The sequence below is a fragment of the Cervus elaphus genome, chromosome 7 (assembly GCF_910594005.1).
Source record: "Cervus elaphus chromosome 7, mCerEla1.1, whole genome shotgun sequence".
NCBI lineage: Eukaryota > Metazoa > Chordata > Mammalia > Artiodactyla > Cervidae > Cervus > Cervus elaphus.
Window position 1 is genome coordinate 26,113,500 of NC_057821.1, and position 27,014 is coordinate 26,140,513.

The following is a 27,014-nucleotide window of genomic DNA, read 5'->3' on the forward strand; positions in this document are numbered from 1 at the left end:
AAAAGACCACTTAATTCTTGCAAATACTCCTAGAATGGCAAGCCTCCAGCAGGAAATATGTTAGCTTCACTTTCTTATAGCTAGCTGTTTACAGTGGGCAGGGTCAAGCGATCTCCCTGTTAGCCAAACAAAACACCCTAGGCCAAGGGTCAAGTGGAAGGAGCTGGGCAGGGCTCCCTGAGGCAGGCCGTTATGTATGCCTATAAGAAGAAAAGCAAAATAAGAATTAAAGTCAGAGATGCAGATCCAGTATGGATTCAAAATTAACCCTTACAGTTGCAGAGTTACTATGGAGTTTAAATAGAATATATTGTGCTCTCACCTTTAGATTCCTTCCTCTTCTCCCTTCATCCTTTGATTTTGGAAAAGTCTCTCAATATTATCACCTATAATAAATACAATCTTTCCAAATGAACTGCTATTCCCTACAAACTCCCTGATTTCAAATATAATAGAAAGCTTTATATTGGCAGAGAAATAGACACAAACAGCTATGAAAGAGAAGAGAGAACCCAGAGATAAACCCATACTTAGATGGACAATTAATTTACAACAAAGGAGCAAAAAATATAAAATGGAGAAAGAATAGTTTCTCCAATAAAAGATGTTGGGAAACAGGACAGCCACATACAAAATAATGAAACTAAACCACCTTCTCACACCTTACCAAAAACAACTCAAAATCAATTAGAGACTCCTACATTCATAGAGAGTGAACCCATAAAACTCCTAGAAGAAAAAATAGACAGTGTGCTCTTTGACATGAATCTTAGTAATATCTTTCTGTGTATGCCTTCTTAGGAAAGGAAATCAAAAGCAAAAGTAAATGAATAGAACTAGATCAAATTAAAAAGTTTCTGCCCATCAAAGGCCAACATCAACAAAAAACCTACTAAATGGGGGGAAATATTTGCAAATCATATATCTGCATAAAATATCCAAAACCGATAAAGAACTCATACAACTCAAGAATAACAAAAACTCATATTTAAAAACATACATGCACTCTAATGTTCACACCAGCATTATTTACAGTATCCAAGATAAGAAAGCAACCTCAGTGTCCAACAAAAGATAAAGACAGTGTTTTACATGTATGTATACATATATAATAAATACACAGCGGAATATTAGTCATAAAAATGAGTGAAGTCCTGCCATTTGCAACAATATGAATGTTCTTTAGGGTATTATATTTAGTGATATAAGTCAGAGAGAGGAAGACAAATACTGCATACTGTTACTTATATGGAGAATATAAAAAACAAAAAATGAATTTATATAACAAAACAGAAACAGATTTTCACTATAGAAAACTAACTAGTGGTTATCAATAAGGGAAAGAAAGGGGGAGGGACAAGACAAAGACTAAGAGGTACAAACTACTATGTATAAAATAAATAAGCTAGAAGGATACATTGTAGAGCACAGGGAAATATAGCCATTATTTTATAACTCTGAACAGAGTATAATATATAAAAATATTAAACAACTATGTACACCTGAAACTAATATAATATTGTAAATCAACTATACTTCAGTTTTAAAAATAAATAACAGAACATTAACTTATTTCATTTTTATAACATATATGGCTAAATTACTTAACCCACTGTGGTTCCTTATCCTTTTAATTTTGTATTTTTTGTCCATCTGCATTTTTTGTCCTGAACAATATTTCTTGTCTTTTTTACTGTGTTAGGTTTTTAGAACGCTTTTTTCTATTGCTGCTGCTGCTGCTAAGTCGCTTTCAGTTCAGTTCAGTTGCTCAGTCATGTCCGACTCTTTGCGACCCCATGAATGGCAGCACGCCAGGCCTCCCTGTCCATCACCAACTCCCGGAGTTTACTCAAACTCATGCCCATTGAGTCAGTGGTGCCATCCAGCCATCTCATCCTCTGTCGTCCCCTTCTCCTCCTGCCCCCAATCCCTCCCAACATCAGGGTCTTTTCCAATGAGTCAACTCTTCGCATGAGGTGGCCAAAGTATTGGAGTTTCAGCTTCAGCATCAGTCCTTCCAATGAACACCCAGGACTTATCTCCTTCAGGATGGACTGGTTGGATCTCCTTGCAGTCCAAGGGACTCTCAAGAGTCTTCTCCAACACCACAGTTCAAAAACATTAATTTTTCGGTACTCAGCTTTCTTCACAGTCCAACTCTCACATCCATACATGACTCATGTCCAACTCTGTGAGACCACGTAGATGGTATCCCACCAGGCTCTACCGTCCCTGGGATTCTCCAGGAAAGAACACTTGAGTGGGTTGCCATTTCCTTCTCCAAAATATGAAAATGAAAAGTGAAAGTGAAGTTACTCAGTTGCGTCCAACTTTTAGAGACCCCATGGACTGCAGCCTACCAGGCTCCACCGTCCATGGGATTTTCCAGGCAAGAGTACTGCAGTGGGGTGTCATTGCCTTCTCCATATCTAAAACGAGTACATAGAAATTCCCTTTATTCTCTGTCAGCATACCCCTTTTACATTAGATTCGCACATACTGCATTATGATATACAAAATGTTTAATTTCTTATTTGCTCAAAATGGTAATTAGTGATAAAATTAGCTGAAGACAATTTCCAAATGATGATGAAGATATTTCTTGCTTTAGGAAGGTAAGTGATAGAAAGACCTTGTGAGGTTACATTCATAGGGGTTATAAAAGTAAAAAATGTCGATGTATCTATTGAGTACCTATTTTGTGATCAGCACCAGGAAGTGTTGCTCTTCAATTTCATACTTAATAATATCCTGTGAGGAATATACTATCATCAAATCTGTTTTAGAGATAAAGAAAAAAGGCTCATGGATGGTAACGGAGCCAAGTAGAAGAGTTCATGTTCAAATTCAGAAACCCTGATTCCACAGCTTGTGGTTCTAACTACCATTAGTGAACAGTGGCTTGATTGTGTTTGAATTATTGATAAAATTTCTGATGTTCATACATCCAGTGTCTTGGTCATGTGTATATTTGTGGGGGCAGTGGTGCTATAAGAGCTGCTAAATCCAATATAAATGAGAAATTTACATTCATTCTGCATTTATTATTTGAAATCAACGTTCATATAGTAGGTTCACATGAACAGGAGGTCATGGGCAAGTGTTCAAAAATACAAAGAAATATTATCTTCCTTCTTCTGAGATTAACAAATTGGGCTGAGGTTGCCAAATTAAAAACAAGAGGCTCAATTAAATATAAATTTCAGATAAACAACAGCAATTTCTCAAAAGTACTAGGAATCCTGTTTTTTTTTTTTTTTGCTGAATCTGGAAACCTTAAGTCGGAGACACGAACCAGATAAGCAGTGTTAACCATACAAGATGCAGTGAACAGTAATGTCACACATTTTAATTTTATAAGGCTGTCATGCCTCAGGAAGATATTTAAGAATTTCAGAATAGTAAAGTAGATCTGGTCTACCCTTCTTTCTGCCATTGTTTCTAGGTGATGGTCTCTACTTAAAGTCTGAGGACCTGCTTATTTTTGGTAAATTATCCATATGAGAATATCATCTTCTTAGTTTCTCCCCTTCTGAGGGGACCTGACTACAGAAACAGAAGTTCTTCACCTGACCAATGGTAGTGTTTGATGCCTATTTGTATTGTGGGAACTAGGAAACAAAGAAAATGAAATCGCGGAAGCATGAATAGGAATAAAATGCCTGTGTCTGTAGCTTACTTCTGTAGAGAAGTAGTGGCCCAGAGACAGAGAAAATAGGAAGAAAGAAGATGTGAAAGATAAATTATGACATTGCAATTGGTTGGCAAGCAAAGAGATGAATAAACCTTGGTCCTGAACAAACTAACTTGGTTAGAAAAACAGCGCTTCACTGGGTTCAGATTCTTAAAAAATACAAGCTTCAGTGGGTCCAAAATTTCAACAAATATAATGTCGGGTGCTGCGTGGGGCTGTGGGGCCGACGGCCTGACCGAGAGGCTGTCTCCTCTCAGAGCATTCTTGCACCAGTTTAAGGGCCTGTGTTACTTCACCAGCTGGACGGAGCTGCTGAGGAGTGTGGTCTCCAACCAGCGCTTCGACAGCGACGCGGGCGAGGGCCGCGCGGTGACCGAGCTGGGGCGGCCTCAAGCCGAGCGCTGGAACAGCCAGAAGGACGTCCTGCAGCGGAGGCGAGCGGAGGTGGACGCGGTGTGCAGACAAACTACAGGGTTGGTGAGAGCTTCACGGTGCAGCGGGGAGGTGAGCGCGGGGTGGGCGGGGTGTGTGTTTGTGTGTGTGTGTGTGTGTGAGAGAGAGAGAGAGAGAGAGAGAGAGAGAGAGAGAGAGAGAGAGAGAGAGAGAGTGTGGGTGTGTGTGTGACAGAGAGGGAGTGGGAGAGAGTGAGATAATGGACAGATACAGAGATACTTGACTGAATCCAGGATGAGTGAATACAATGGGAACCACTACAAATCAGGAGAGCCTGCTGCAGAGGAGACAGGGTGTGAATCTGTCAGTGACCGTGACGGGCGACTGTGTGAGGTGTGCCCTGTCAGGTGAGGTGTGGTAGAGTGTGTGCCTTCCGGGCAGTATCCTGGGGTCGAGAGGATTGGGAGGGAGGAGGGGTGTGAGGGGAACCGTGCAGGAGGGAGGCTGCAGGCATCTTGGTGTCTGTGGGAGAGGTGAGGGGAGGAGAGGAAAGGCTGACACGGTGGGTGTTCAGAGGGGCCAACTTCTAGGTGTCTGTGTTGGCGGGAGGGTTTAGGGGAGGAGCGGTGGGGAAAGTAAAGGATTGGGAGCACGTGAGGAGAAGAGTCACAAGCTGCTCTTGGCACCCACCCTCTTAATACTGACATCCCAGAAATGAGTGTGCAGGCATCTGTGTGCAAGAGTGTTTCATTGAGAAAAACATATCAGACTACTTTCTGAAAGGTGGGGAAAGGGAGCCTCTGTAGCTCCTCTGATCTTTCTGAGATTTCTTTTCTGTCTAAATCTTTTCCTTTTCCCCCACTTTAGTCTGTGTATTTTTACATAGTTGAAATGATTGTGTAACCAACTTTTGAATTATAATTTTTTAACATACAGACATTACTATTTTTTATAATGCTAATACTATTAGGGTAGTTTCATATCATTTGTTTTTATAATTGTAAGAGTTTACCTCACAATCCCATTTATCAGATATCAGATCCTTTTTCAAAGATATATAGTGCCAAGTACTCAGTTTAAATTTTACATTTATTAAAACATTTGTATTTCTTTGATTTCTAAGATTCTTGAACAGCTCTCACATATTTATTGGCCTCTTGTTGTTACTGCTCTAGAAGTTATCTATTCTCTCTTATTTCTAGCATCCTGGTGTTTTTCTCAGTGATATGGGTTCTCTATCCAGAAAAATTAACACTATTGATATTTGATTCATCTTTTTCTCAAGTGTGGTTTATATTTCTGACAGTTTACTATTTTCAGTGACAGAAATTTAAACATTTTGTTTAATGAAATATGCTGCAAACTTGTTAGGAATGATTTACCATCAATTTTAAACTTATCATTTTAGAATATTTAAAATTGTATTCCAAGTTTCTCCATTATTTTATTTTAAAATTGTATTTATTAAGGCTGATATTGTCAGAGATTGTCTCAGACACTAGACACACATACTCATGAGGCCCAGACCCTGCCCCTAACTCAAGTGTCAGCTTAAAAAGAAAGTGCACGCTAAGCTGCTTCAGTCATGTCTGACTCTTTGGAGCCCTATGAACACTAGCCCTCCAGGCTTCTCTGTCCATGGGATTCTCCAGGCAAGAATACTGGAGTGGGTTGCCACGCCCTCCTCCAGGGGATCTTCCCAACCCAGGGATGGAACCCTCATCTTTTATGTCTCCTGCATTAGTAGGCAGGTTCTTTACCACCAGCTCCACCTGGGAAGCTCTTGAAAAGAGAGAAAATTATAAAGTGATAATAATTCCAATAGTAAATTCACTTGTTTTGCAAAGGAGAGGGATTGATCAGCAGAGTTTAATTACAAGAATTCTATTTTTTAAATTAATGACTTTTCTTCCTTCCTTCCTTCTCCTTCTGGACTCATGCTTTTTTTTGGAATTTAACTCAGAGTTAGAGATTCACCTGTGTCTTTCCATCTTGCCATGGTAGAACCATTTCTCAGATGTTCTAAGGTGTGAGTGCCTGGAGACAGCTTTGCCCCAGGACTTCATCCTCTGTCTCCATACCTACCCCACTGCTTTTCCCTAATTTACCCACCCTGCTTTGAATCATAGTTTCCTTCAAATTAAACAAGAATAATAAATAGCTGTGATCCAGTGAAGGCTAAATTCCAGTTACCACTCTACATACTTTGGGTGCATTAATCCTCACACAATGCAATAGGCCAGTGAATTGAGAGACAATGTGTTAGGACAAGGAATAGGGACTTTATTTAGAAAACCAGCAGCCCAAGAAGGTGGTGGACTGCTGGCATTCAAAGTATTGGTTAGCTGTGGAGCAGTAAACAGCCAAACCTGAGTTCAGTAACATTCATTGTGGTGGCGTGAGAAATTGGAAAGTAGATGAAATGAAGTGTTAGTTGCTCAATTGAGGACGACTCTTTGTGACCCCATGGGCTGTAGCTCACCAGGCTCCTCTGTCCATGGAATTCTCCAGGTAAGAATACTGGAGTGGATTGTCATTCCCTTCTTCAGAGGAAGTAGATAGAAGGCAGAAAAACATCTCTGTAGATTCATGCAAACAAATATAAGTAAAGAAATCAAAGATGTAAAGAAGCTAAAATGTTTTATATATAATTGACATGAATTTGACTACCTCCAATAACTACAGGGTATGTATTTCCTTAATTGTTACAAAGAATATCTACAAAATAAACCATATGCTATGGCCATAAAACAAGTTGCACAAAGGGTCACAGGAATAAAATCACATAGAATATATTCCCTGACAACAATCTTATTAAATTATAATTAATAACATTGAGAAAATAGCCAAACCTTTGGCAGTGAGGTAATACACTTCTAAATAATATATGGCTTATGAAAGAACAAATCAAATGAGAAATAAGAAAATATTTTAAAGAAATAGTAAAACAGGTTTTCAAGATTTGTGATACGAAACCAAAACTGTTCCTAAAGAGAAATTTAGAGGTGTAAATGCTTAAGTTATAAAAGGAGAAATATTTAAAAATCAGAGATACAAAAGCTTAAGATAATCAGGAAAAATTGAATTTAACTTTAAAAGAAAATTAGAAATAATGTAGAAGTAAAAGTGGAAGAAAAAATAATGCAAGAGAGAAAATACAGTTGAAAATTGACATTTATTAAAAAGAAAAGAAATAACCAGAGTCAGATTTTTTTTTTTTTAATAAACCTGAAAGACTGATAAGGAAAAAAAAGAAAAATCCAAATAATGAACATTTGGAATTTAAAAGATGCCATTCTTACAGATTCTATAGGTATTAAAAAGATACCAAGAGGATATTATAAAGAATTTTGTGCCAGCAGATTTGCTATTTTAGGTGAAATTCATTGAAAGAGCAAATTTCACGATCTATTTCTATATAACAAATCATGCCTTGAGGTCTATTCAATAAAGAGAGGATGATCATATTAATTTGTGTCCCATGACAGCAGTCCCCAGCCTTTCTGGCACCAGGGACCAGTTTTGTGGAAGACAGTTTTTCCACGCATGAGGGCAGTGGGAGGGGGCTATGGTTAAGGTGGTAAATCGAGTGATGGGCCGTGCCAGACCAAGCAGCTTTGCTCACTAGCTGGCTGCTCACCTTCTGCTGTGTGGCCGAGATCCTAACAGGCCAGTGGTCCACAGCCTGGGGGTTGGAGACCCCTGCCCTATGAGATAAGTCTGAATTATCCAAGTTTCTGGTTTTGTTTCAGGGCAGATTTGTGCAGTCACAATTTCCAACACTTCTTGCTTAGGAAAGCTGTGGAGAATTTGACTACATCTCTTCAGTTTCCCAAGATGTTTTATAGTTAGACTTCACCGATGATATCTTAACAGTGATTTACTGGACATGGGCCACAAGTTTTCCCCAATATATCACGGCTTACTTCAGTGTTATCGAGACTATCAAGAATTTCACAACACACTTAGTGTGAATCTTCTTCTTTTAGTGACTGTATCTTTAACAAAGAGGGACAACGAGAGGCACTCTTAGATGCCCATCTAGATAAACATTCTAGTGATTTGTCCATATAGGAGCATAACAAGGAGTTTATTTTGCAGAGCCTGAAAAGACATGACTATAGAACTCTAGGGTGGGAAAAGGATCATGGTCAGACTGGAGATATTGCAATTATTGCAGTTAATAACAGCAGTAGCACCGAAGGAGATGATGACAGTTAAAAGCAGCTAGTATTTCACTCCTGTTCCAGAAGGACATAAGCCAATTGCTATGTATTTTGCCCAGATGGCAGAATCAATTCCTATAGGACTGATTCTTTTTATCCTTCTGTGTTTTTCATAGTTCACAATTTTTAGAAGTAGTAAGTTTTCCTCACTTTTGGAGAAGTTTAATGCTTCTAATAGTTATTAGGTTATCTTTTGCTCTAGTTATTAGAAAACATTTTTTCCCCCTCTCTGGTTAACAATATAGCAAGGTCATTTCTTTAAATTAACTGAGCCATTGGTTCTTGTTTTAACAATTGACTAGACTCCTCTGAAAGACTTTTCTTTAGGGTCAGGTCCCAAATTCTGAACTATAAATTCTGGCAGGGTATCTTTCTTACACAGTTCATCTTTAGATCTCTAGGTGGATGTTTAATAACATCAATTTTTATACACTTATCTTCCTGGTGTAACTTATGGAATAAACAAATGTCCAAATTATGGATGGTAGCAGTTATTAGTGAGGGCTATATACTCCTCCAACATTCTCAAAATTGCTCTACAATATTGAATGTAATATTCTCCTGGTTGCAAAGACACAACTTCCAATAGTACTTAACTCTCACTGGGGTCTGGGGACATAGGTTTTCCTCAAATTCAGGGTCAATAATGACGTTCACCTCTTCAAAAAGTTTTGAACTTTCCACATTACTAGAAATATATTTTTCCAAAGTAAGTGAGATACTGTTTCTGTTCAATTCCAAAAATTTATACTCATACTACATTATACTGATAAGTCCTAACTAAGAGTTGAAAACAAAATTCGATATAGGAATTTGGAGTGCTCTCTTATCTTCAATTAGAAGGAGATTAGTAGGGAGCTGTGAGTATCATCACATAAGAGAAATGCAACTTTTTGTCATTTCCAGAGGAGACTAGCAATACTGATAATGGGAATATTTTGAACAAACTGTAACTGTACCATATCAGTTCTCTCAATTTGTATAAAATGTTGCCATTTGTTTAAAAACATAGTCTGATGGATACATGTATCCATGAATTAAAGTGAGGAGAATGGTTTTGATCTACAGGCACTATTTTCTTCAGAAATTCAGTGTGAGGTGGTATGAGGTAATGGCTGAGCTTACAGGGTTTGGAGTCACCTATCTCTTTGCGACCCCATGGACTATCAGTTCAGTTCAATTCAGTTCAGTCGCTCAGTCGTGTCTGACTCTTTGCGACCCCATGAATCACAGCACGCCAGGCCTCCCTGTCCATCACCAACTCCCGGAGTTTACTCAAACCCATGCCCATCGAGTTGGTGATGCCATCCAGCCATCTCATCCTCTGTCATCCCCTTTTCCTCCTGCCCCCAATCCCTCCCAGCATCAGAGTCTTTTCCAATGAGTCAACTCTTCGCATGAGGTGGCCAAGTATTGGAGTTTCAGCTTCAGCATCAGTCCTTCCAATGAACACCCAGGACTGACCTCCTTTAGGATGGACTGGTTGGATCTCCTTGCAGTCCAAGGGACTCTCAAGAGTCTTCTCCAACACCACAGTTCAAAAGCATCAATTTTTCGACACTCAGCTTTCTTCACGGTCCAACTCTCACATCCATACATGACCACTGGAAAAACCATAGCCTTGACCAGACGGACCTTTGTTGGCAAAGTAATGTCTCTGCTTTTTAATATGCCATCTAGGTTGGTCATAACTTTCCTTCCAAGGAGTAAACGTCTTTTAATTTCATGGCTGCAATCACCATCTGCAGTGATTTTGGAGCCCCAAAAATAAAGTCTGACACTGTTTCCCCTGTCTCCCCATCTATTTCCCATGAAGTGATGGGCTATAGTCCTAGGAATTCTCCAGGCCAGAATACTGAAGTGGGTAGCCTTTCCCTTCTCCAGGGCATCTTTCCAAATCAGAGATCGAACCCAGGTCTCCTGCATTGCAGGCGGATTCTTTACCTGCTGAGCCACAAGGGAAGCCCACAACTTACTGTAACTTGGCTCAATGAGGAGTGCACCATTCATTTAGCTTTGTATCCTTGCAAAGGCTGTTTAACCTCCAACAACCATTTTATTCTTACCTATGTATTTTGAGAAGAGTACTTAAATCACTGAGATGACATGAGAATTAAATTTTAAAAATGTGTAAAATGCCATTGTGAATTCTGTATACAAAAGTCTCAAATATTGCTCAATACATTTTAGGAATTTTAATTGTAGCATGGAGGGTACTTTGTCACTAGACATATTAAGGCACATAAAGGAGGCTTTCTTATCAGAACTGGGGTGGAGTGTAAATTAACACAGAACTTTATTTTTATTATTTTTTTTATTAGTTGGAGGCTAATTACTTTACAATATTGTCGTGGTTTTTGCCATACATTGACATGAATCAGCCATGGGTGTACATGTGTTCCCCTTCCCGATCCCTCCTCCCACTTCCCTCTCCATCCCATCCCTCTGGGTCTTCCCAGTGCACCAGCCCTGAGCACTTGTCTCATGCATCCAACCTGGGCTGGTGATCTGTTTCACCCTTGATAGTATACTTGTTTCAGTGCTATTCTCTCAGAACATCCCACCCTCGCCTTCTCCCACAGAGTCCAAAAGTTGGTTCTGTACATCTGTGTCTCCTTTTCTGTTTTGCATATAGGGTTATCGTTACCATCTTTCTAAATTCCATATATATGTGTTAGTATACTGTATTGGTGTTTATCTTTTTCGCTTACTTCACTCTGTATAATGGGCTCCAGTTTCATCCATCTCATTAGAACTGATTCAAATGAATTCCTTTTAATGGCTGAGTAATACTCCATTGTGTATATGTACCATATCTTCCTTATCCATTCATCTGCTGATGGGCATCTAGGTTGCTTCCATGTCCTGGCAATTATAAACAGTGCTGCGATGAACATTGGGGTGCACGTGTCTCTTTCAGATCTGGTTTCCTCAGTGTGTATGCCCAGGAGTGGGATTGCTATGTTATATGGCAGTTCTATTTCCAATTTTTTTTTTTTATTTATTTCCAATTTTTTAAGGAATCTCCACACTGTTCTCCATGGTGGCTGTACTAGTTTGCATTCCCACCAACAGTGTAAGAGGGTTCCCTTTTCTCCACACCCTCTCCAGCATTTATTGCTTGTAGACTTTTGGATAGCAGCCATCCTGGCGTGTAATGGTATGTCGTTGTGGTTTTGATTTGCATTTCTCTAATAATGAGTGATGTTGAGCATCTTTTCATGTGTTTGTTAGCCATCTGTATGTCTTCTTTGGAGAAATGTCTGTTTAGTTCTTTGGCCCATTTTTTGATTGGGTCATTTATTTTTCTGGAATTGAGTTGCAAGAGCTGCTTGTATATTTTTGAGATTAATCCTTTGTCTGTTGCTTCATTTGCTATTATTTTCTCCCAATCTGAGGGCTGTCTTTTCACCTTGCTTATAGTTTCCTTTGTTGTGCAAAAGCTTTTAAGTTTAATTAGGTCCCATTTGTTTATTTTTGCTTTTATTTCCAATATTCTGGGAGGTGGGTCATAGAGGATCCTGCTGTGATTTATGTCGGAGAGTAACACAGAACTTTAAACAGGGAGTTGTACTTTAAAGTTCATTCTGCATCTGAGAGATTGCATTTATATTCACATAAAGTGTAATAAACCTAAAAGTAGAATTATATTGTTTAAAATTATATAACTATCATAAAGGCTGTAACATAGTTTTTCAATAGCATTCTGTTTTATTTTAAATTGAAGTATAGTTGATATACAATATTATATGATACAGGTATGCCACATAGTAATTCACAGTTTTTAAAGGTTATACTCCATTTATAGACATTATAAAATATTAGCTCCATTCCTCTCTTGTACAATATATCCTTGTAGCTCATTTATTCTGTATGTAACAGTTTGTACCTCTTAACCCCCTTCCCTTTGTTGCCCCTTCTCATTTCCCTCTTCCCACTGGTAGCCACTAGTTTCTTCTCTGTATCTGTGAGTCTGCTTTTTTGCTGTATTTCCTAGTTTGTTTTGGGCTTCCCAGGTGGCACTAGTGGTAAAGAACCCACCTGCCAACGCAGGTAGACATAAGAGATACAGGTTCGATCCCTGGGTTGGGAAGATTCCATGGAGGAGGGCATGGCAACCCACTCCAGTATTCTTGCCTGGAGAATCCGGGGATAGAGGAGCCTGGCAGGTTGTAGTCCATAGGATTGCACAGAGTTGGACACGACTGAAGCGACTTAGCATACAAGCACACACTAGTTTGTTTCAGTTTTTAGATTCCTCATAGAAGAGCTATCATACAATATTTGTCTTTCTCTCCCTGACTTCACTTAGTATAACACCACACCAATTCCATCCCTGTTGCTGCAAATGGCAAAATTTCATTATTTCCTTGGCTATATATATCACATTTTCTTTATCCATTCATCTGTTGATTGACACTAAACTTGCCTCCATACCTTGGCAATTATAGTTAATGCTGCGTGAATCTCTTTGAATTAGTGTTTTCTTTTCTTTTTTTTTTTTAATTTTTTTAATTAGTTGGAGGCTAATTACTTTACAACATTTCAGTGGGTTTTGTCATACATTGATATGAATCAGCCATAGATTTACACGTATTCCCCATCCCGATCCCCTCTCCCACCTCCCTCTCCACCCGATTCCTCTGGGTCTTCCCAGTGCACCAGGCCCGAGCACTTGTCTCATGCATCCCACCTGGGCTGGTGATCTGTTTAAATGGCTCTTCTACCCAAAGCAATCTATAGATTCAATGCAATCCCTATCAAGCTACCAACGGTATTTTTCACAGAACTAGACCAAAGAATTTCACAATTTGTATGGAAATACAAAAAACCTCGAATAGCCAAAGCAATCTTGAGAAAGAAAAATGGAACTGGAGGAATCAACCTGCCTGACTTCAGACTCTACTACAAAGCCACAGTCATCAAGACAGTATGGTACTGGCACAAAGACAGAAATATAGATCAATGGAACAGAATAGAAAGCCCAGAGATAAATCCACGTACCTATGGACATCTTTTCTTTTTAGATACATAGCCAGGAATGGAATTGCTGGGTTCTATTCTTAGTTTTATGAAAAACCTCCATGAAATCTTCCACAGTGGCTGTACCAATTCACACTCCCACCAACAGTGTATGAGTGTTCCCTTTTCTCTCCATCCTCTCCAACACGAGTTCTTTTTGATGATAGCCATTCCTACAGGTGTGAGATTATATCTCACTGTGGTCTTAATTTGCGTTTCTTTGATGATCAATGATGTTGAATATTTTACATGTGCCTGCTGGCCATCTGTATGTCTTCTTTAGAAAAATATGTATTCAGGTCTTTTGCTCATTTTCAAATTGGGTTGTTTGTTTTTTTTTTTGTTTAATTTTGAGTTTTATGAGCTGTTTATATATTTTGGATATTAATTCCTTGTCATTTATGCTATTAGCAAATATTATTTACCATTCAGTCTTTTCATTTTGTGAATAGTTTCCTTTACTGTGCAAAAACTTTTATGTTTAAATAGGTCCCACTTGTTTATTTTTGCTTTTATTCCCTTTGCTTTAGGAGACAGATCCATAAAGTTCTGCTATGATCTATGTCAAAGAATGTTCTGCCTATGTTTTCGTCAAGAACTTATATGGTTTTTGGTCTTACATTTAAGCCTTAATCCATGTTGAGTTTATTTTTGTGTATGGTGTTAGAGAATGTTCTGATTTCATTTTTTTACATGTAGCAGCCCAGTTTTCCCAGCACTAATTATTGAAGAAACTGTCTTTTCTTCGTTGTATATTTTGGTCTCCTTTCATAGTGTTCTATTTCTTGAACACACCATGATAAATTTAATAGCAAGGTCTTCTCATCTCTTTCCTTAGGATAAAGCACAAGAGGAGATGTATTTAGGGGACATATTTCCAGTATAATGAGGAAATCATAATGAGCACTGGGAGCATAAGATTGAACACATTTTCATACAAATAATAATTATGCTAAAGCTGAGTTATTGTGCCAAAGATTGACTTTAAGTCCTTTATCAATTCTTCAGTTCCCTGCATATTTTGATTTGGACAGTGGCCTTTTCACATTGTTAGATTGTGCACTCTACAAAGGTATCTTTAATACCTTCTAGTCCACAGAGATTGTCTCTTTTAAGCTTCTTTCTCTATGTGTTTTCTGGAGGTGTCAATAAAGTCAATGACAGCATCAGGAGACATATTTGAAAAACCTTTTCACTCAGGTTAAATTATTGACTAAACTTTCTTTAGTTTATTGAGACATCTTAAGCTGTTAGGAGGGACAGGCTGCTGCCTAATCAACAGTTATAATTCTGTCATATCATCAGTTACCAGGAGATGCTGTTCCTTGAGGAGTCCACAGAATCACAGCGCTTTTTAGTACTGAAGCAACTGAAAGGTCACAGTGCCTTCATTTGAACTGTAGAGGGTAAGTAATTTTCCCAAATCTGTAAGACTAAGTTGCAGTGCAACAAAGGACTGATTAAAAGTCTCCCAACTTGCAATCATTTTCTATCCACCACCTCAACTTCTAAACACATCTATACATACATTTGTCAAAATAGCTCTTTCTCCAAATGCAGAGGAAAGAAACAATCCTAAAAGTCAAACCTGTGTATGTTAATAATACACTGGTCAGCATACAGATGGCTCACAACAGGGGCCCAATTAAAACATTTCATATGTGACTGGACAAACCTTTGAAGCAGTAGATGAAAACAATCCTTTTAAGGGAGGAAATTGTAAAGTTTCAGAAGAGGACTCTCATACTAATTCTCTGATCAGCAACTGATGATGCTTCCCGTCTCTGGTGCTGATTGGTTCTCCAGCACTGAGATCACCCAATCCAGGAACACAGATATGAGCCCTTTGTTGGTATCACTTGGAAAGTGGGTGGAGGAGGGCTCATGTCTTTACTGAGTGAGACTTCCCTGCTCCTCTACACCTTGTCTTTTCCTGTTCTCCAGCATGATGTGACTGTGTTTCCCCAGAGGTTCCTAGATGGCAGCTCTGACAGTGATACTGATGGTGATGAATCCATCAGCAGGCCCAAGCCAGGGACACCCCACATAAGTGCCTATCTTGCAGGGGGGTGAGCTATCATGGGATGGGGGAAGGAATGGAGCTAGCTTTTGTCACTGTGTTCAGGCCATGTCCCTTAAAATTGTGACATATTCTTCATACCTATATATAGTGGCTAAGTTGGGTCTGAATAATTGGTAACATTTCTGATGTTCATATGTAACATTAGTGTGCCTTATGGTATATGTCAATATATAGGGGAAATTTTAATTCATTTCACATTTATTATTTGAAAATTTTCACAAAGATTTACACTATGTACTAGACATGATGGCCATGTGTTGAGGAACATGAATTCTTCTCTGGAGTTTATTATCAAGTTGAGCTTTGGTTGCCAAATAAAATATAGGACCGTCAGTTATATTTAAATTTGAATTTCAAATAAGCAACAAATAATTTATCCAGAATCTTTAATTGGGCACACTGTATTTTTATTTGCTAAATGACACATGGCCGAGGGATGATTACTATATAGACAGAACATGACTGTGGACTAACATTGTTAACCACAACCATGTAGGTTGATACATACAAGCTATAGTGAGCAGCAACTTCACACTTTATTTTTTGACTTCTTGTCTGTCAAGTAGGACCTCAGAGGATTTGTGAATAATAAGACATAGATGGTTTGATCCAGGTTCCTCTCCTCCCTACAATCATACCTAAAGGGGCAGAGATTAGGAAAGTCTGTTCAGTTTTGGTAAACTGTCTAATTGAGAATGTCATCTTTTCTTAGTTTCCCCCTTGCTGAGGGAACTTGATTACAGAAGTGAGAGTTCTGTATCTGGCTAAGGCTGTCAATTTGATATCTACTAGTATTATTGAGAGTAGGGAATCAAAAGTTAGAAAATGAGTTAGTTTGGGCCATTGTACTAGATGAAATGGCTATGGCTGAAATTTGCTACTAAATATAAGTAATAGCTCAGTGGAATGAAAATCAAGAAGGATGATGATGTGAGGAATAAATTAACATGGCTTAGTGACTGGTTGGGGTTTCCAGGTGGCACTAGCGGTAAGGAGACTTAAGAGGTGTGGGACTGACCCCTGGATGGGGAAGATCCCCTGGAGGAAGACATGGCAACCCACCTCGGTATTCTTGCCTGGAGAATCCTATGGACAGAGGAACCTGGCAGGCTACAGTCCATGGTGTGGCAAGGAGATGGACACAGCTGAAGCAACTTAGCACACATGCACTGACTTGTTGACAAGGCAAAGAAATCAGTAAACCTTCCTTTCAAACAAATGCAGTAACAAATGTGCTGGAAAAACAGCTTTGCACTGGGTCCAGATTTTTAAAAAACATATTTCATGTAACATCAATGTTTTTAACAGATATAATGTTCCATTTGAAATGCAATTCTCAGCACACCATCATTAAATGTGTTTTTCTTTTTTAATCATTGATTTCTCAAATGGTTTACCTCATGATTCTTATCCAGAGGCAGTACATCTGTTTCATCTTCTTCCTTTGCCAAAGCAACTTTAGGCAATATCTGGAGCTATTTTTTATTGTCACAACTGGGGGATTGTTCTGATATCTAGTGTGTAGAAGCCAGAGATTCAGGAAAACAGACTAAAATGTATAAAACAGCACATTCACAACAAAGAATTACCTGATCCAAAAATGTCAGCAGTGTTGAAGTTAAAAACATTGGATTACACTGTGTTGTATATAAAAAGTCTGGACCCACACTTTTACTCACCTTTCAGTTCAGTTCCTTGTGGTTTACTTTACCATGTTTTTACCAAAAAACCTAGGCAGTTGTATACATTCACCATTTTCTTGAACTTGTTCAATCAATGCAAGTTCAGTTCAGTTCAGTTCAGTTGCTCAGTCATGTCTGACTTTTTGTGACCCCCATGGACTGCAACACACCAGGCTTCCCTGTCCATCACCAACTTCCAGAACTTGCTCAAACTCTTGTCCAAAAGTCGGTGATGCCATCCAACCATCTTATCCTCTGTCGTCCCCTTCTCCTCCTGCCTTCAATCTTACCCAGCATCAGGGTCTTTTCCAATGAGTCAGTTCTTCGTATCAGGTGGTCAAAGTATTGGAGCTTCAGCTTCAGCATCAGTCCTTCCAATGAATATTCAGGACTGATTTCCTTTAGGATGGGCTGATTGGATCTCCTCACAGTCCGAGGGACTCTCAAGAGTCTTCTCCAGCACCACAGTTCAAAAGCATCAATTCTTCTGTGCTCAGCTTTCTTTATGGTCCAACTCTCACATCCATATATGACTACTGGATAAACCATAGCTTTGACTAGACAGACTTTGTTGGCAAAGTAATGCCTCTGCTTTTTAATAAGCTGTCTAGGTTGGTCATAGCTTTCTTCCAAGGAGTGTCTTTTAATTTAATGGCTGTATCACCACCTGCAATGATTTTGGAGCCCAAGAAAATACAGTCTGTCACTGTTTCCCCATCGATTTGCCTTGAAGTAATGGGAACAGATGCCATGACCTTAGTTTTTTGAATGTTGAGTTTTAAGCCAGCCTTTTCACTCTCCTCTTTCACTTTCATCAAGAGGCTCTTTAGTTCCTCTTTGCTTTCTGCCATAAGGGTGGTGTCATCTGCATATCTGAGTTTATTGATATTTCTCCCGGAAATCTTGATTCCAGCTTGTGCTTCATCCAGCCCAGTGTCTCTCATGATGTACTCTGCATGTAAATTAATTAAGCAGGGTGATAATATACAGCCTTGACATACTCTTTTCCCTATTTGGAACTAGTCTGTTGTTCCATGTCCATTTCTAACTGTCACTTCTTGACCTGCATACAGATTTCTCAGGAGGCAGGTCAGGTGGTCTGGTATTCCCAACTCTTGAAGAATTTTCCACAGCTTGTTGTGATCCACACAGTCAAAGACTTTGGCATAGTCTATAAAGCAGAAGTAGATGTTTTTCTGGAACTCTCTGCATTTTTGTTTTTTACTTTATGCAATGTTTTTCAGTATTGAAAGAGTTCTTCACAGTCTGTTAACTTTCAACAACTTGCTTTTGTAAGTCATAAGTATTAGTGACTGCACAAATTTTTCAGTAAAATGCTTCAATCTTCTGTGGTATTTGTATATTTTATGTTATTGAAAGGGCTTCCCAGGTGGCTCAATGGTAAAGAATCTGTCTGCCATGCAGGAGATACGAGTTCGATCCCTGTGTCAGGAAGATCCCCTGGAGAATAAAATAGCAACCCACTCCAGTATTTTCACCTGGGAAATATGGACAGAGGACAGTTTGCGGGCTACAGTCCATGGGGTCACAAAAGACTCAGGCATGACTTAGTGGCTAATCCACATATTGAAATTGCTAAATTTTTTCATTTATTCATCTTAATCACACGGTTATTCTTTAACTCTGTTTTGACATTTTCACAGTTCAGTTAAACAGAAAGATAAAACAAAAATATATACATATATATGATATAAAGGTGTATTTATGCATGTGTATGTTAGTAACTCAGTTGGGTCCAACTGTTTGTGACCCCATGGACTGCAGCCTGCCAGGCTCCTCTGTCCATGGAATTATCCAGGCAGGAATACTAGAGTGGGTAGCTTTTTGCTTCTCCAGAGGATCTTTGCAACCCAGGGGTGAACCTATGTCTCCTGTATTGCAGGCAGATTCTTTACCGTCTGAGCCATCAGGGAAATCCTGAATATATGCATACATATATGTATGATGTTTAAAATATTGAAAATATAGAAGCACATATGATGATAAGAACTGAGACACATCTAACCTCAGGTCAGATCTTCCAAATGGATTTTTGCACCAATTTAAAAAAAAATCTGGTTTTCTGAATTTTTTGATTTAGAAATGTTGTTGTGGGATTGTGGACCTGTATTGTGATGTTGCTTTTAATATCCTCAAAACTCTTCAGTAGTTTCTCTTTATTGATTCTGTAAAGCCAAAATCCTAACACACCCAGCTCCCTGTGATTTCTCATCTTTACTCTCCTTCCTCTCATTCTCAGTGCTCCAGTGAACTGTTTTCTTGTCATTTCTTGAACTGATGAAGAAATTCATCAATTATTTCATATTTTGGTTCATTGTATTATTTTATCTAAAATGTGACTCCTTTTCCCCAAAACTGAGATTCATACCCACTCTTCCTCTAGCTCATATCCACTTAACCTTTCATATCACATCATCGCATCTTCCTTTAGAAATTACTTCTTTGGCACCCTAATGTGATTTAGATCATCCTGTAATTCTCTGTTATAGATTTTCACATTTCTCTTTTGACATTTCTCACTCTCATTTAAATCCCTGTATGGTTGAATTTTTCCCATCACTTTTACTAAATATTGAGCTTCTTTGGATTCCTAAGGGGCAGCACAGGCCTGAAGCTCACCAGTAAAGAAGTAAGTACTCTGGAGGAAGAGCTAAAGAACTTGTGGGGGTGAGAGGAAGGAGTCATGAGTGTCTTTCTTGTCGGGGCTTCAGGGAAGAGTGGTGATGGGGAAAATCCTGGTCCAGCTCAGGCTGGAAGGGTTCTAGTCAACCAGTGAAGCCACTTGGAGACCTAAGGGGTCTCCTCTGCCCACCTTCGCCTCCCTCCACTGTAGGCAGATGAAAGAAGAACCCGTGGTAGTTGAGGGGTGGTAGTTGAGGGGTGCCTGTGGAGCCAATGAGGGAGTCCTAGTGGCCCTCCTGCGCTTGGGCAGCCCTCATTGGTGGCCATCACATCAGTTCCTTCCTGGAAGCCCACCAGGGTGACCAGATCCTTCTGTTCCCACAGCACATTTCATGGTGCAGGGCAAGTCCGAGTATCATTTCTCCACCCAGACTAAGCAGGTGTGGTTCTTGGCCAGATACTTCTATAATTAGAAGGAGTTGGCGCATTTTCACAGCGACGACGTGGGTGAGTTCAGGGCAGTGACCAAGCTGGGCAGGCTCTTCGCTGAGAGTTGGAATCACCAGAAGGACTTCGTGGAGTGGACGTGGGCTGTGGTGGACACGTTCTGCAGACACAACTACTGGCTTGGTGAGAGCTTCACGGTGCAGCGGCAAGGTGAGTGTGGGGGTGGGCAACCAGGGGACTGGGGACAGTGTGTGTGTGTGTGTGAGAGAGAGAGAGAGAGAGACAAAGAGACAGAGAGACTGAGTCCCAGTGAATGTGTTGTATTATGAGCAAGTATGCTTAAGGAGGGTTCCTGTGAGAGCATGTTGCCTGGAGAAATGAAACTTGGCTTGCCCTGCACCATGAAATGCTCTGTGGGAACAGAAGTATCTGGTCACCCTGGTGGGCTCCCAGGAAGGAACTGACGTGATGGCCACCAATGAGGGCTGCCCAAGCGCAGGAGGGCCACTAGGACTGCCTCATTGGCTCCACAGGCACCCCTCAACTCCCACGGGTTCTTCTTTCATCTGCCTGTGCGACTTAGTCAGTTATTGTGAAAGGAAAGAGACAGTGTGTGTGGTGGGGGGAGTACCCTGGAATCTGGGAGGACCAAGAGGGTGGGTGTGTGTGTGGGGTGGGGGAGGGATGAAGAAGGGAGACTCCAGGCATCCTTGATGGTCCTTGTGGGAGAAAATAGGTGCAGGAGGGGAGTCAACACTGGTGGGTGGGTGGTTAGAGATGTGGGAGGGGACTTCAAGGTGTCTGTGGTTGGGGGGAGAGTTTGGGGGAGGAGAGGTGAGGAATGTTCAAGGATTGGGAGCATGTGAGGAGAGTCACAACTTGCTCTAGGTACACACCTTCTTAATACTGACCCCCCAGAAATAAGTGTGCAGACGTCTGCGTGCAGAAGCATTTCATTGACAAAGAGCTAGCAGACTAATTCTTGAGAGATGGGGAACTTCCGAAGCACTTCTGATTATTCTAAGGCTTTGTTTATGTCTAAGTTTCTTGCTTTTTTGGTTTTCTTTATATGTACTTTTACATAGTTGAAATGCTTATGAAACCAGCTTTCTGAATTATGTTGATAACTTTGCCACTTAACACACTGTTACTTTTTTCTATAATGAATGTTAGTAGTATTTGTGTGGTTACATATTATTTATTTTTATAGTGGTAAAATATACATTAAATTCCCTTTTGTTAGATATTTCTTTCATTATTGCCAAATACTTAGTTTAAAATTTACTTTTTAAAATTTTTAATTAAAAATTTTTTGTTTCCAAGGTTCTTGAACATTTCTCACATATTTATTGGCTAATTGTTATTACTGTCTTAAGAATTACCTATTGTCTCTTATCTCTATGGTCCTAGTATTTTCCTCTGTGATTTTATGGGTTCTCTATGTGTTAAGATTAACACATTGATGATTTTCTCCAGTTTGTGGGTTATATTTTGATTCAGTTAATTATTTTCAATTTTAGAAATTTAAATATTTTAATTTAATGTAATAGACTGAGAAAATGTTAGTAATGGTTTACCATTGATCTTAAATCTACTATTTTTGTGAAACTGTAAAAATGTTTTTCGCCAGGTTTCTCCTTCTTCTGTTGTTGTTCTTCTTTTTTTTGTAAACTGTGTTTATTGTGGCTGGTGGAGTTAAGAATGAGGCATTAAGACCATGTATCAGTGAATTCCAAACCCTGCCCTAAACTGAGATGTTCTAAAGTGTGAGTGCCTGGACATGGCTTTCCCAGGATTTCATATTCTGTCTCTACACTTACCCTACTAATCTTTCCTAAGTTATCCACACTACTTTGAACCATATTTTCTCTCTAATGAAACAAAAATAATATATAGCTAACACATATTGAAGGCTAAATTCCAGTTGTGGCTTAACATACTTTAGGTGCAGTCATCCTCAGATAACCTTCAGAGATCACTTTGTATTATTAACCTCCTTGGTAGGTCATAAAGCTGAGGCACAGAGAATGTGAATATTACACTAGGATCAATCAGTAAGAGAGAGAGAGCTTGGAACTGAACCCAGGCAGCATGGCTACAGAAGTTGTGCTATTAATGAATACACAGTTGCTTTGCAAAAAATTGTAAACACTTCAATTGAATAATGAATAAATGGTTCTTTGGATAAAGAAACCCACAAATTTCCTTCACATCTCTCAGATCTAATGGGTTCATGCTGTAAGGATTAAAGACAAGGCTCATGGCACTAACTGCAGTTTAGTCACATGGCCAGCTCTAGCGAGGCCTGTCCAAGTCTGCAATCTGGATCAGCAGACTAAGTGAAGAAAGGCAGCCAGTCAGGGAGACTTACTCTGTCTCCTTCACTTAGTCCCTCTGCTTTTTCTCTCCTAGTGGAGCCTACAGTGACCGTGCATCCTGCAAAGACCCAGCCCCTGCAGCACCACAGCCTCCTGGTCTGCTCTGTGAATGGTTTCTATCTGGGCCACGTTGAAGTCCGGTGGTTCTGGAACGGCCACGAAGAGGAGGCTGGAGTGAGCTCCACAGGTCTGATCCAGAATGGAGACTGGACCTTCCAGACCGTGGTGATGCTTGAAACAGTTCCTCAGAGTGGAGAGGTCTACACTTGCCAAGTGGATCACCCCATTCAGATGAGCTTTATCACAGTGGAATGGAGTGAGAAGCGTTCTGATCTCATAAGTTCCTCACCCACCATGGAGGGGGCTTGCTTACCTCTGAGTGTCAGATTCTCCTTGCTCCACACCATATTTTTTTATTTGCTTCATGCTCTTCTCTTTCTTAGCACAAATTGTTGGGGAGTAGCTCTGTGGTATCTTGTGACAGAAACCCTCTGATAGTTTACAGATACGCTTTGATAGTTTCTATCAATACCTATACCTGCTGGTGAGACAGTTCTTCTGGCAGGCAGAGAAAAGGTGTCCCTGCCCTGAGTCTCCATGATATCACAGTTTATGGTCACCCCATGGCCCAAGGCATCAGCCCCCTTTGTTGGGCTGGGCTTGTACATCTAATGCTGTTGTTCTGGGTTCACTGTTATTTGAGAAGGAGTACATCCTCTACAATGTAGGGACCTTCTTGATATGAGAGGAGTCCAGTCTCAGTGCTGCCTTTTATTAGCTCTGTCATGCTAGGCAAGCTACTTAACATCTTTGAGTCCCAGGCTCCACATCCATGAAATGTTGAAGTCATGGCTTTATGTCAGGGTTGTGATGCTTAAATGAGTTCAATGCCTTAACCTCATAGCTACTGTGTGTGATTTTTAATCTCTTTTTCATAATGACTAAGTATTCTAATTCTTCTAGGCAACCTTCTTCTCCCATCCTCAAAGCTTAGGGAAGTTGGATTGGATAGAGATCACCAAAACTGACTTCTTTTCTAGAGGCATGATCTGACTCTGCTCAGAGCAAGATGATGAGTGGAGTCAGGGGCTTTGTTCTGGGTCTTCTCTTCCTTGGGATCAGGCTGTTGACATACTTTAGGAATCAGAAAGGTAAGGAACCTGTTGGCAGCTGATACTTCTGAGTGAAGAAATTTGGCTTTGCTCAGTTAGTTCTGTGTATATCAATGGTCTCATCTAAAGCCTTTCCTTCCCCTGCGTGCATGCCTGCTAAATCACTTCAGTCATATCCGACCCTGTGATCCCATGGACTGTAGCCTGCCAGTCTCCTCTGTTCATAGGATCCTCCAGGCAAGAATACTGGAGTGGGTTGCCATGCCCTCCTCTAGGGGATTTTCCCCACCCAAGGATCGAACCCACTTCTCTTATTTTGTCTCCTGCATTGGCAGGCAGGTTCTTTACCACTAGATCTACCTGGGAAGCCCCTATTGACCTCAATTTCTTGAAAGTCTAGGATTCAATAGGTCTTGGAAACTTAGAAACTTATGTATGAAACACAAGAAATTATGGCATTTAGAGATAAGAAAAGGTTAGCATGCATGGTGATTTAGGGTAGAGACCCTGGGACAGAGGGACACTAAGGCTGATGAAATCACATTCCATTTGTGAGAGGAAAGCTTAATGCTCTTGATGTCTACTCTCCTGTCTGGCCTTCCAGGTTGGCCTCATGTGATGTGGGCTGTGGTGTTAGAGAAATCTTAGAAGACTGATCTGGGTCTGGGGACATTGTGTTTTGGAGACTGACTTTCCTCCATTTATTATAAATATATCTCTTCTCTTCTCTTTCCGAAAACACTGTGGACTTCAGCCAACAGGTAATGCTCTTTAATTCTCTTTTAAACCAATATTTACTCTCTCCATAACAGATGGTAGGGGTAACAAGACTGGAAAGAGAAATAATGGAAAAGATTTTGAATCAGACTTCTGATCAGGCAGTTAATACTAAAGCTTCTTCTCTCCACTAAACAGGAAGGACTGTGCTCTAAGGTAGCTTTGGCTCAGGAAGATATAAGAATTTGCTTTCCTTTTTAATATAATGCTTTAACTTGATGTCCTGAAAGAGCATGAGTGCACGCGCATGCGTGTGCACATGCACACACACACAAACACACACACACACACACACACACACAAAGCCTGCGTGCAGAGTTAGATCTGAAAACAACCCTCTTCACTGTCTTTTGCAGGACTCCTAAGCTGAAGTGAAGATGGCAATGCTCAAGCAAAAACCCTCTACCAGCTTCTTTGCAGCATGAAAAGGTTTCCTGATTAGATTTTACTCTTCTTCAGAGAGTGCTTTCTTAGGATCTGGTTTGCTCCTAGTCCAGTGACCCTGTTGAAAATGTTCTCCTTGATGGCTTCTTCAGTCCCCAGTCTTAACCTGGAAGTTCTTAAATTGAAGGCAACACCTTATCTTCATTTTTCCTAGCTCCTTTTTGTTTTCAGCTTTTACTGCTTTCTGTGTATCTGAACTCTTCTTCTGCCAACATTACTTTAAAATGTCTTTATCAGTAAATATGGAGTGAAAATCTTCTGCTTCACAAAGCATCAGGGAGTAAAATGTAGAAGGAAAAATGTAAAGAAAGAGTTCATTGCAACCTAATGATGTTTTTATTTATCTTCTGGTAGTTTGGTCACATTTGAAAGGTTCTTTGCTTTATATACTGTCCACCTGCAATGCAGGAGACCTGGGTTTGATTCCTGGGTTGGGAAGATCCCCTGGAGAAGGGAAAGGCTACCCACTGGCCTGGGAATTTTGCACGGACTGTACAGTCCGTGGGGTCGCAAAGAGTCGGACATGACTGAGCGACTTCCGTTTCGTTTTCGTTAGTTTTTACTTATGTTTTCTACATTCTGCGATTAGGTATGTTTCTCCTGAGCCAAGAGAAAGTCCTTTATGAACCCATTTCACTGTGGTCTCCTGCATCTTTGTGTTCTCAAAGACAAACACAGACATTCCTTTACACCATGGAATACACAAAGTGAAACTGTTAGTTGTTCAGTTGTGCCCGACTCTGTGCAACCCCATGGACTGTAGCCCGCCAGGCTTCTCTGTCCATGGAATTCTCCAGGCAAGAATATTGGAGTGGGTTGCCATTTCCTTCTTCAGGGGATCTTCCCGACCCAGGGATAGAACCCACACCTCCTGGCTTGTAGGCTAATTCTTTACTGCCTGAACCTTTACTGCCTGAACAGAAGGGGAACAACAAATATAAGAAATGCAGATACCCTGTATAGATATGCTACCCTCAGAATTTTAAAAATCTTTCTCTTTTGTCTCTTTTCAAAATTTTTTAAAAGACAGTTTCGAAATCTGAAGACTTTTTGAGCTCCTTTTTTAGTAGACTAATCATGGGCTTCAACATATCAATCATTTTCTGTCAAGTATAAACTAGCAACAGGCTGACTTTTTGGCTGGGATTACCTCCTTCCCCATAAAAATATCTCAAGCTGTAAGACAAAAGCCACAACTCTAGTGGAAAAGATGAATCTGGGAGCCCTTCAGATTGTGTGATAAGCTTATTGTCTGTCACAGGAAAATCCTATATGGACCCATCTTTGCAGAAATCGGAGCCAATGCTGGGAAATAAAGAATATATGAATACAGTAGTGTACATTCCAACAATGAAATGCTGGGTAGCCTGCCTAACAATGAGACTACCTTACTGCAGAGTAGTTTCCCAAATTTGTTTGTAGTCGGATTGAAGAGAATTATAGAATATACACCTTCCTATTTAATAATAAAGAGGGGAAGAATAGAAATATATAGCTATATGCATTCATTTTCTCTCTTTCTCTCGTTCATCTATCTATCCATCCACCCATCTACTGTCTACTTACATTTGTACATAAAAACAATGGAATTTTTTTTTAAACTTATACCTACAGGGATAAATGAGGGAATAGCAGGAAGGGGACAGAGAAGAAAATTGGACTTTTCTGTATGTATCTTATTTCATATTTTAAGTTGAACTGCCCTTGTCTTGCAAATCTCTACAAATCAGAAATGTAAATATAGACCACAATAACTTGAGACTGAGCCAATCAGGGAGAACCTGAAATCAAAGGAAAAAAAGGGAGAGGAGGTCTTTTTAAACTGAAACCCTGGGAAGGCTACCTCACCTAAAGTCTAATTCATAGTCTCCTTAAAGGTTTATCCAGGAGAAACACAAATCTTAAGTCTTTTCTGCAAATAATAAAGCTTTAGTCATCAGAGCCAATAAATAAATAAATAAAATTTTACAAGTATATGATTAGAAAGATCTTAGAAAAGTAAATCAATATTTTTTTGACCCTTGAATAAATCATTGTGAAACTGTAATTGTAAGTCAGTATATAGTTCTAAATTCCATATATTTGAATAATATTAAGGAGTTGGATAGCTTTC

At 39.7% G+C, this 27,014-nt stretch overlaps 2 protein-coding genes and 1 pseudogene across 2 annotated transcripts in view; all 3 read left to right on the forward strand.

Annotated features, from left to right (window-relative positions):
- LOC122697213 (DLA class II histocompatibility antigen, DR-1 beta chain-like) overlaps positions 1 to 23,675 on the forward strand; it is a 39,454-nt gene extending 15,779 nt beyond the window's left edge. The window contains exon 4 of the mRNA XM_043907744.1: positions 23,609 to 23,675. Within this exon, the coding sequence (XP_043763679.1) occupies positions 23,609 to 23,616 (8 nt within the window). The 3' untranslated portion in view covers positions 23,617 to 23,675. The remainder of the gene's footprint in view (positions 1 to 23,608) is intronic.
- LOC122697217 (H-2 class II histocompatibility antigen, A-Q beta chain-like) lies at positions 3,543 to 14,664 on the forward strand. Its single transcript, XM_043907748.1, has 2 exons — positions 3,543 to 4,171; positions 14,641 to 14,664. Exons 1-2 carry the CDS (start codon positions 3,890 to 3,892, stop codon positions 14,662 to 14,664), a joined length of 306 nt encoding a protein of 101 aa, XP_043763683.1. The 5' UTR covers positions 3,543 to 3,889.
- On the forward strand, positions 15,281 to 25,171 carry LOC122697216 (annotated as a pseudogene).
- Positions 25,172 to 27,014: the final 1,843 nt, after the last annotated feature.

What these genes read in the sequence shown, in the direction of transcription:
- LOC122697217 (XM_043907748.1), top strand. Translation starts at nt 3,890, where the DNA reads ATGTCGGGTGCTGCGTGGGGCTGTGGGGCCGACGGCCTGACCGAGAGG. An exon ending in GCAGACAAACTACAGGGTTG is followed by an intron (nt 4,172 to 14,640) that starts GTGAGAGCTTCA and finishes TCATATCATCAG; the next exon opens with TTACCAGGAGATGCTGTTCC.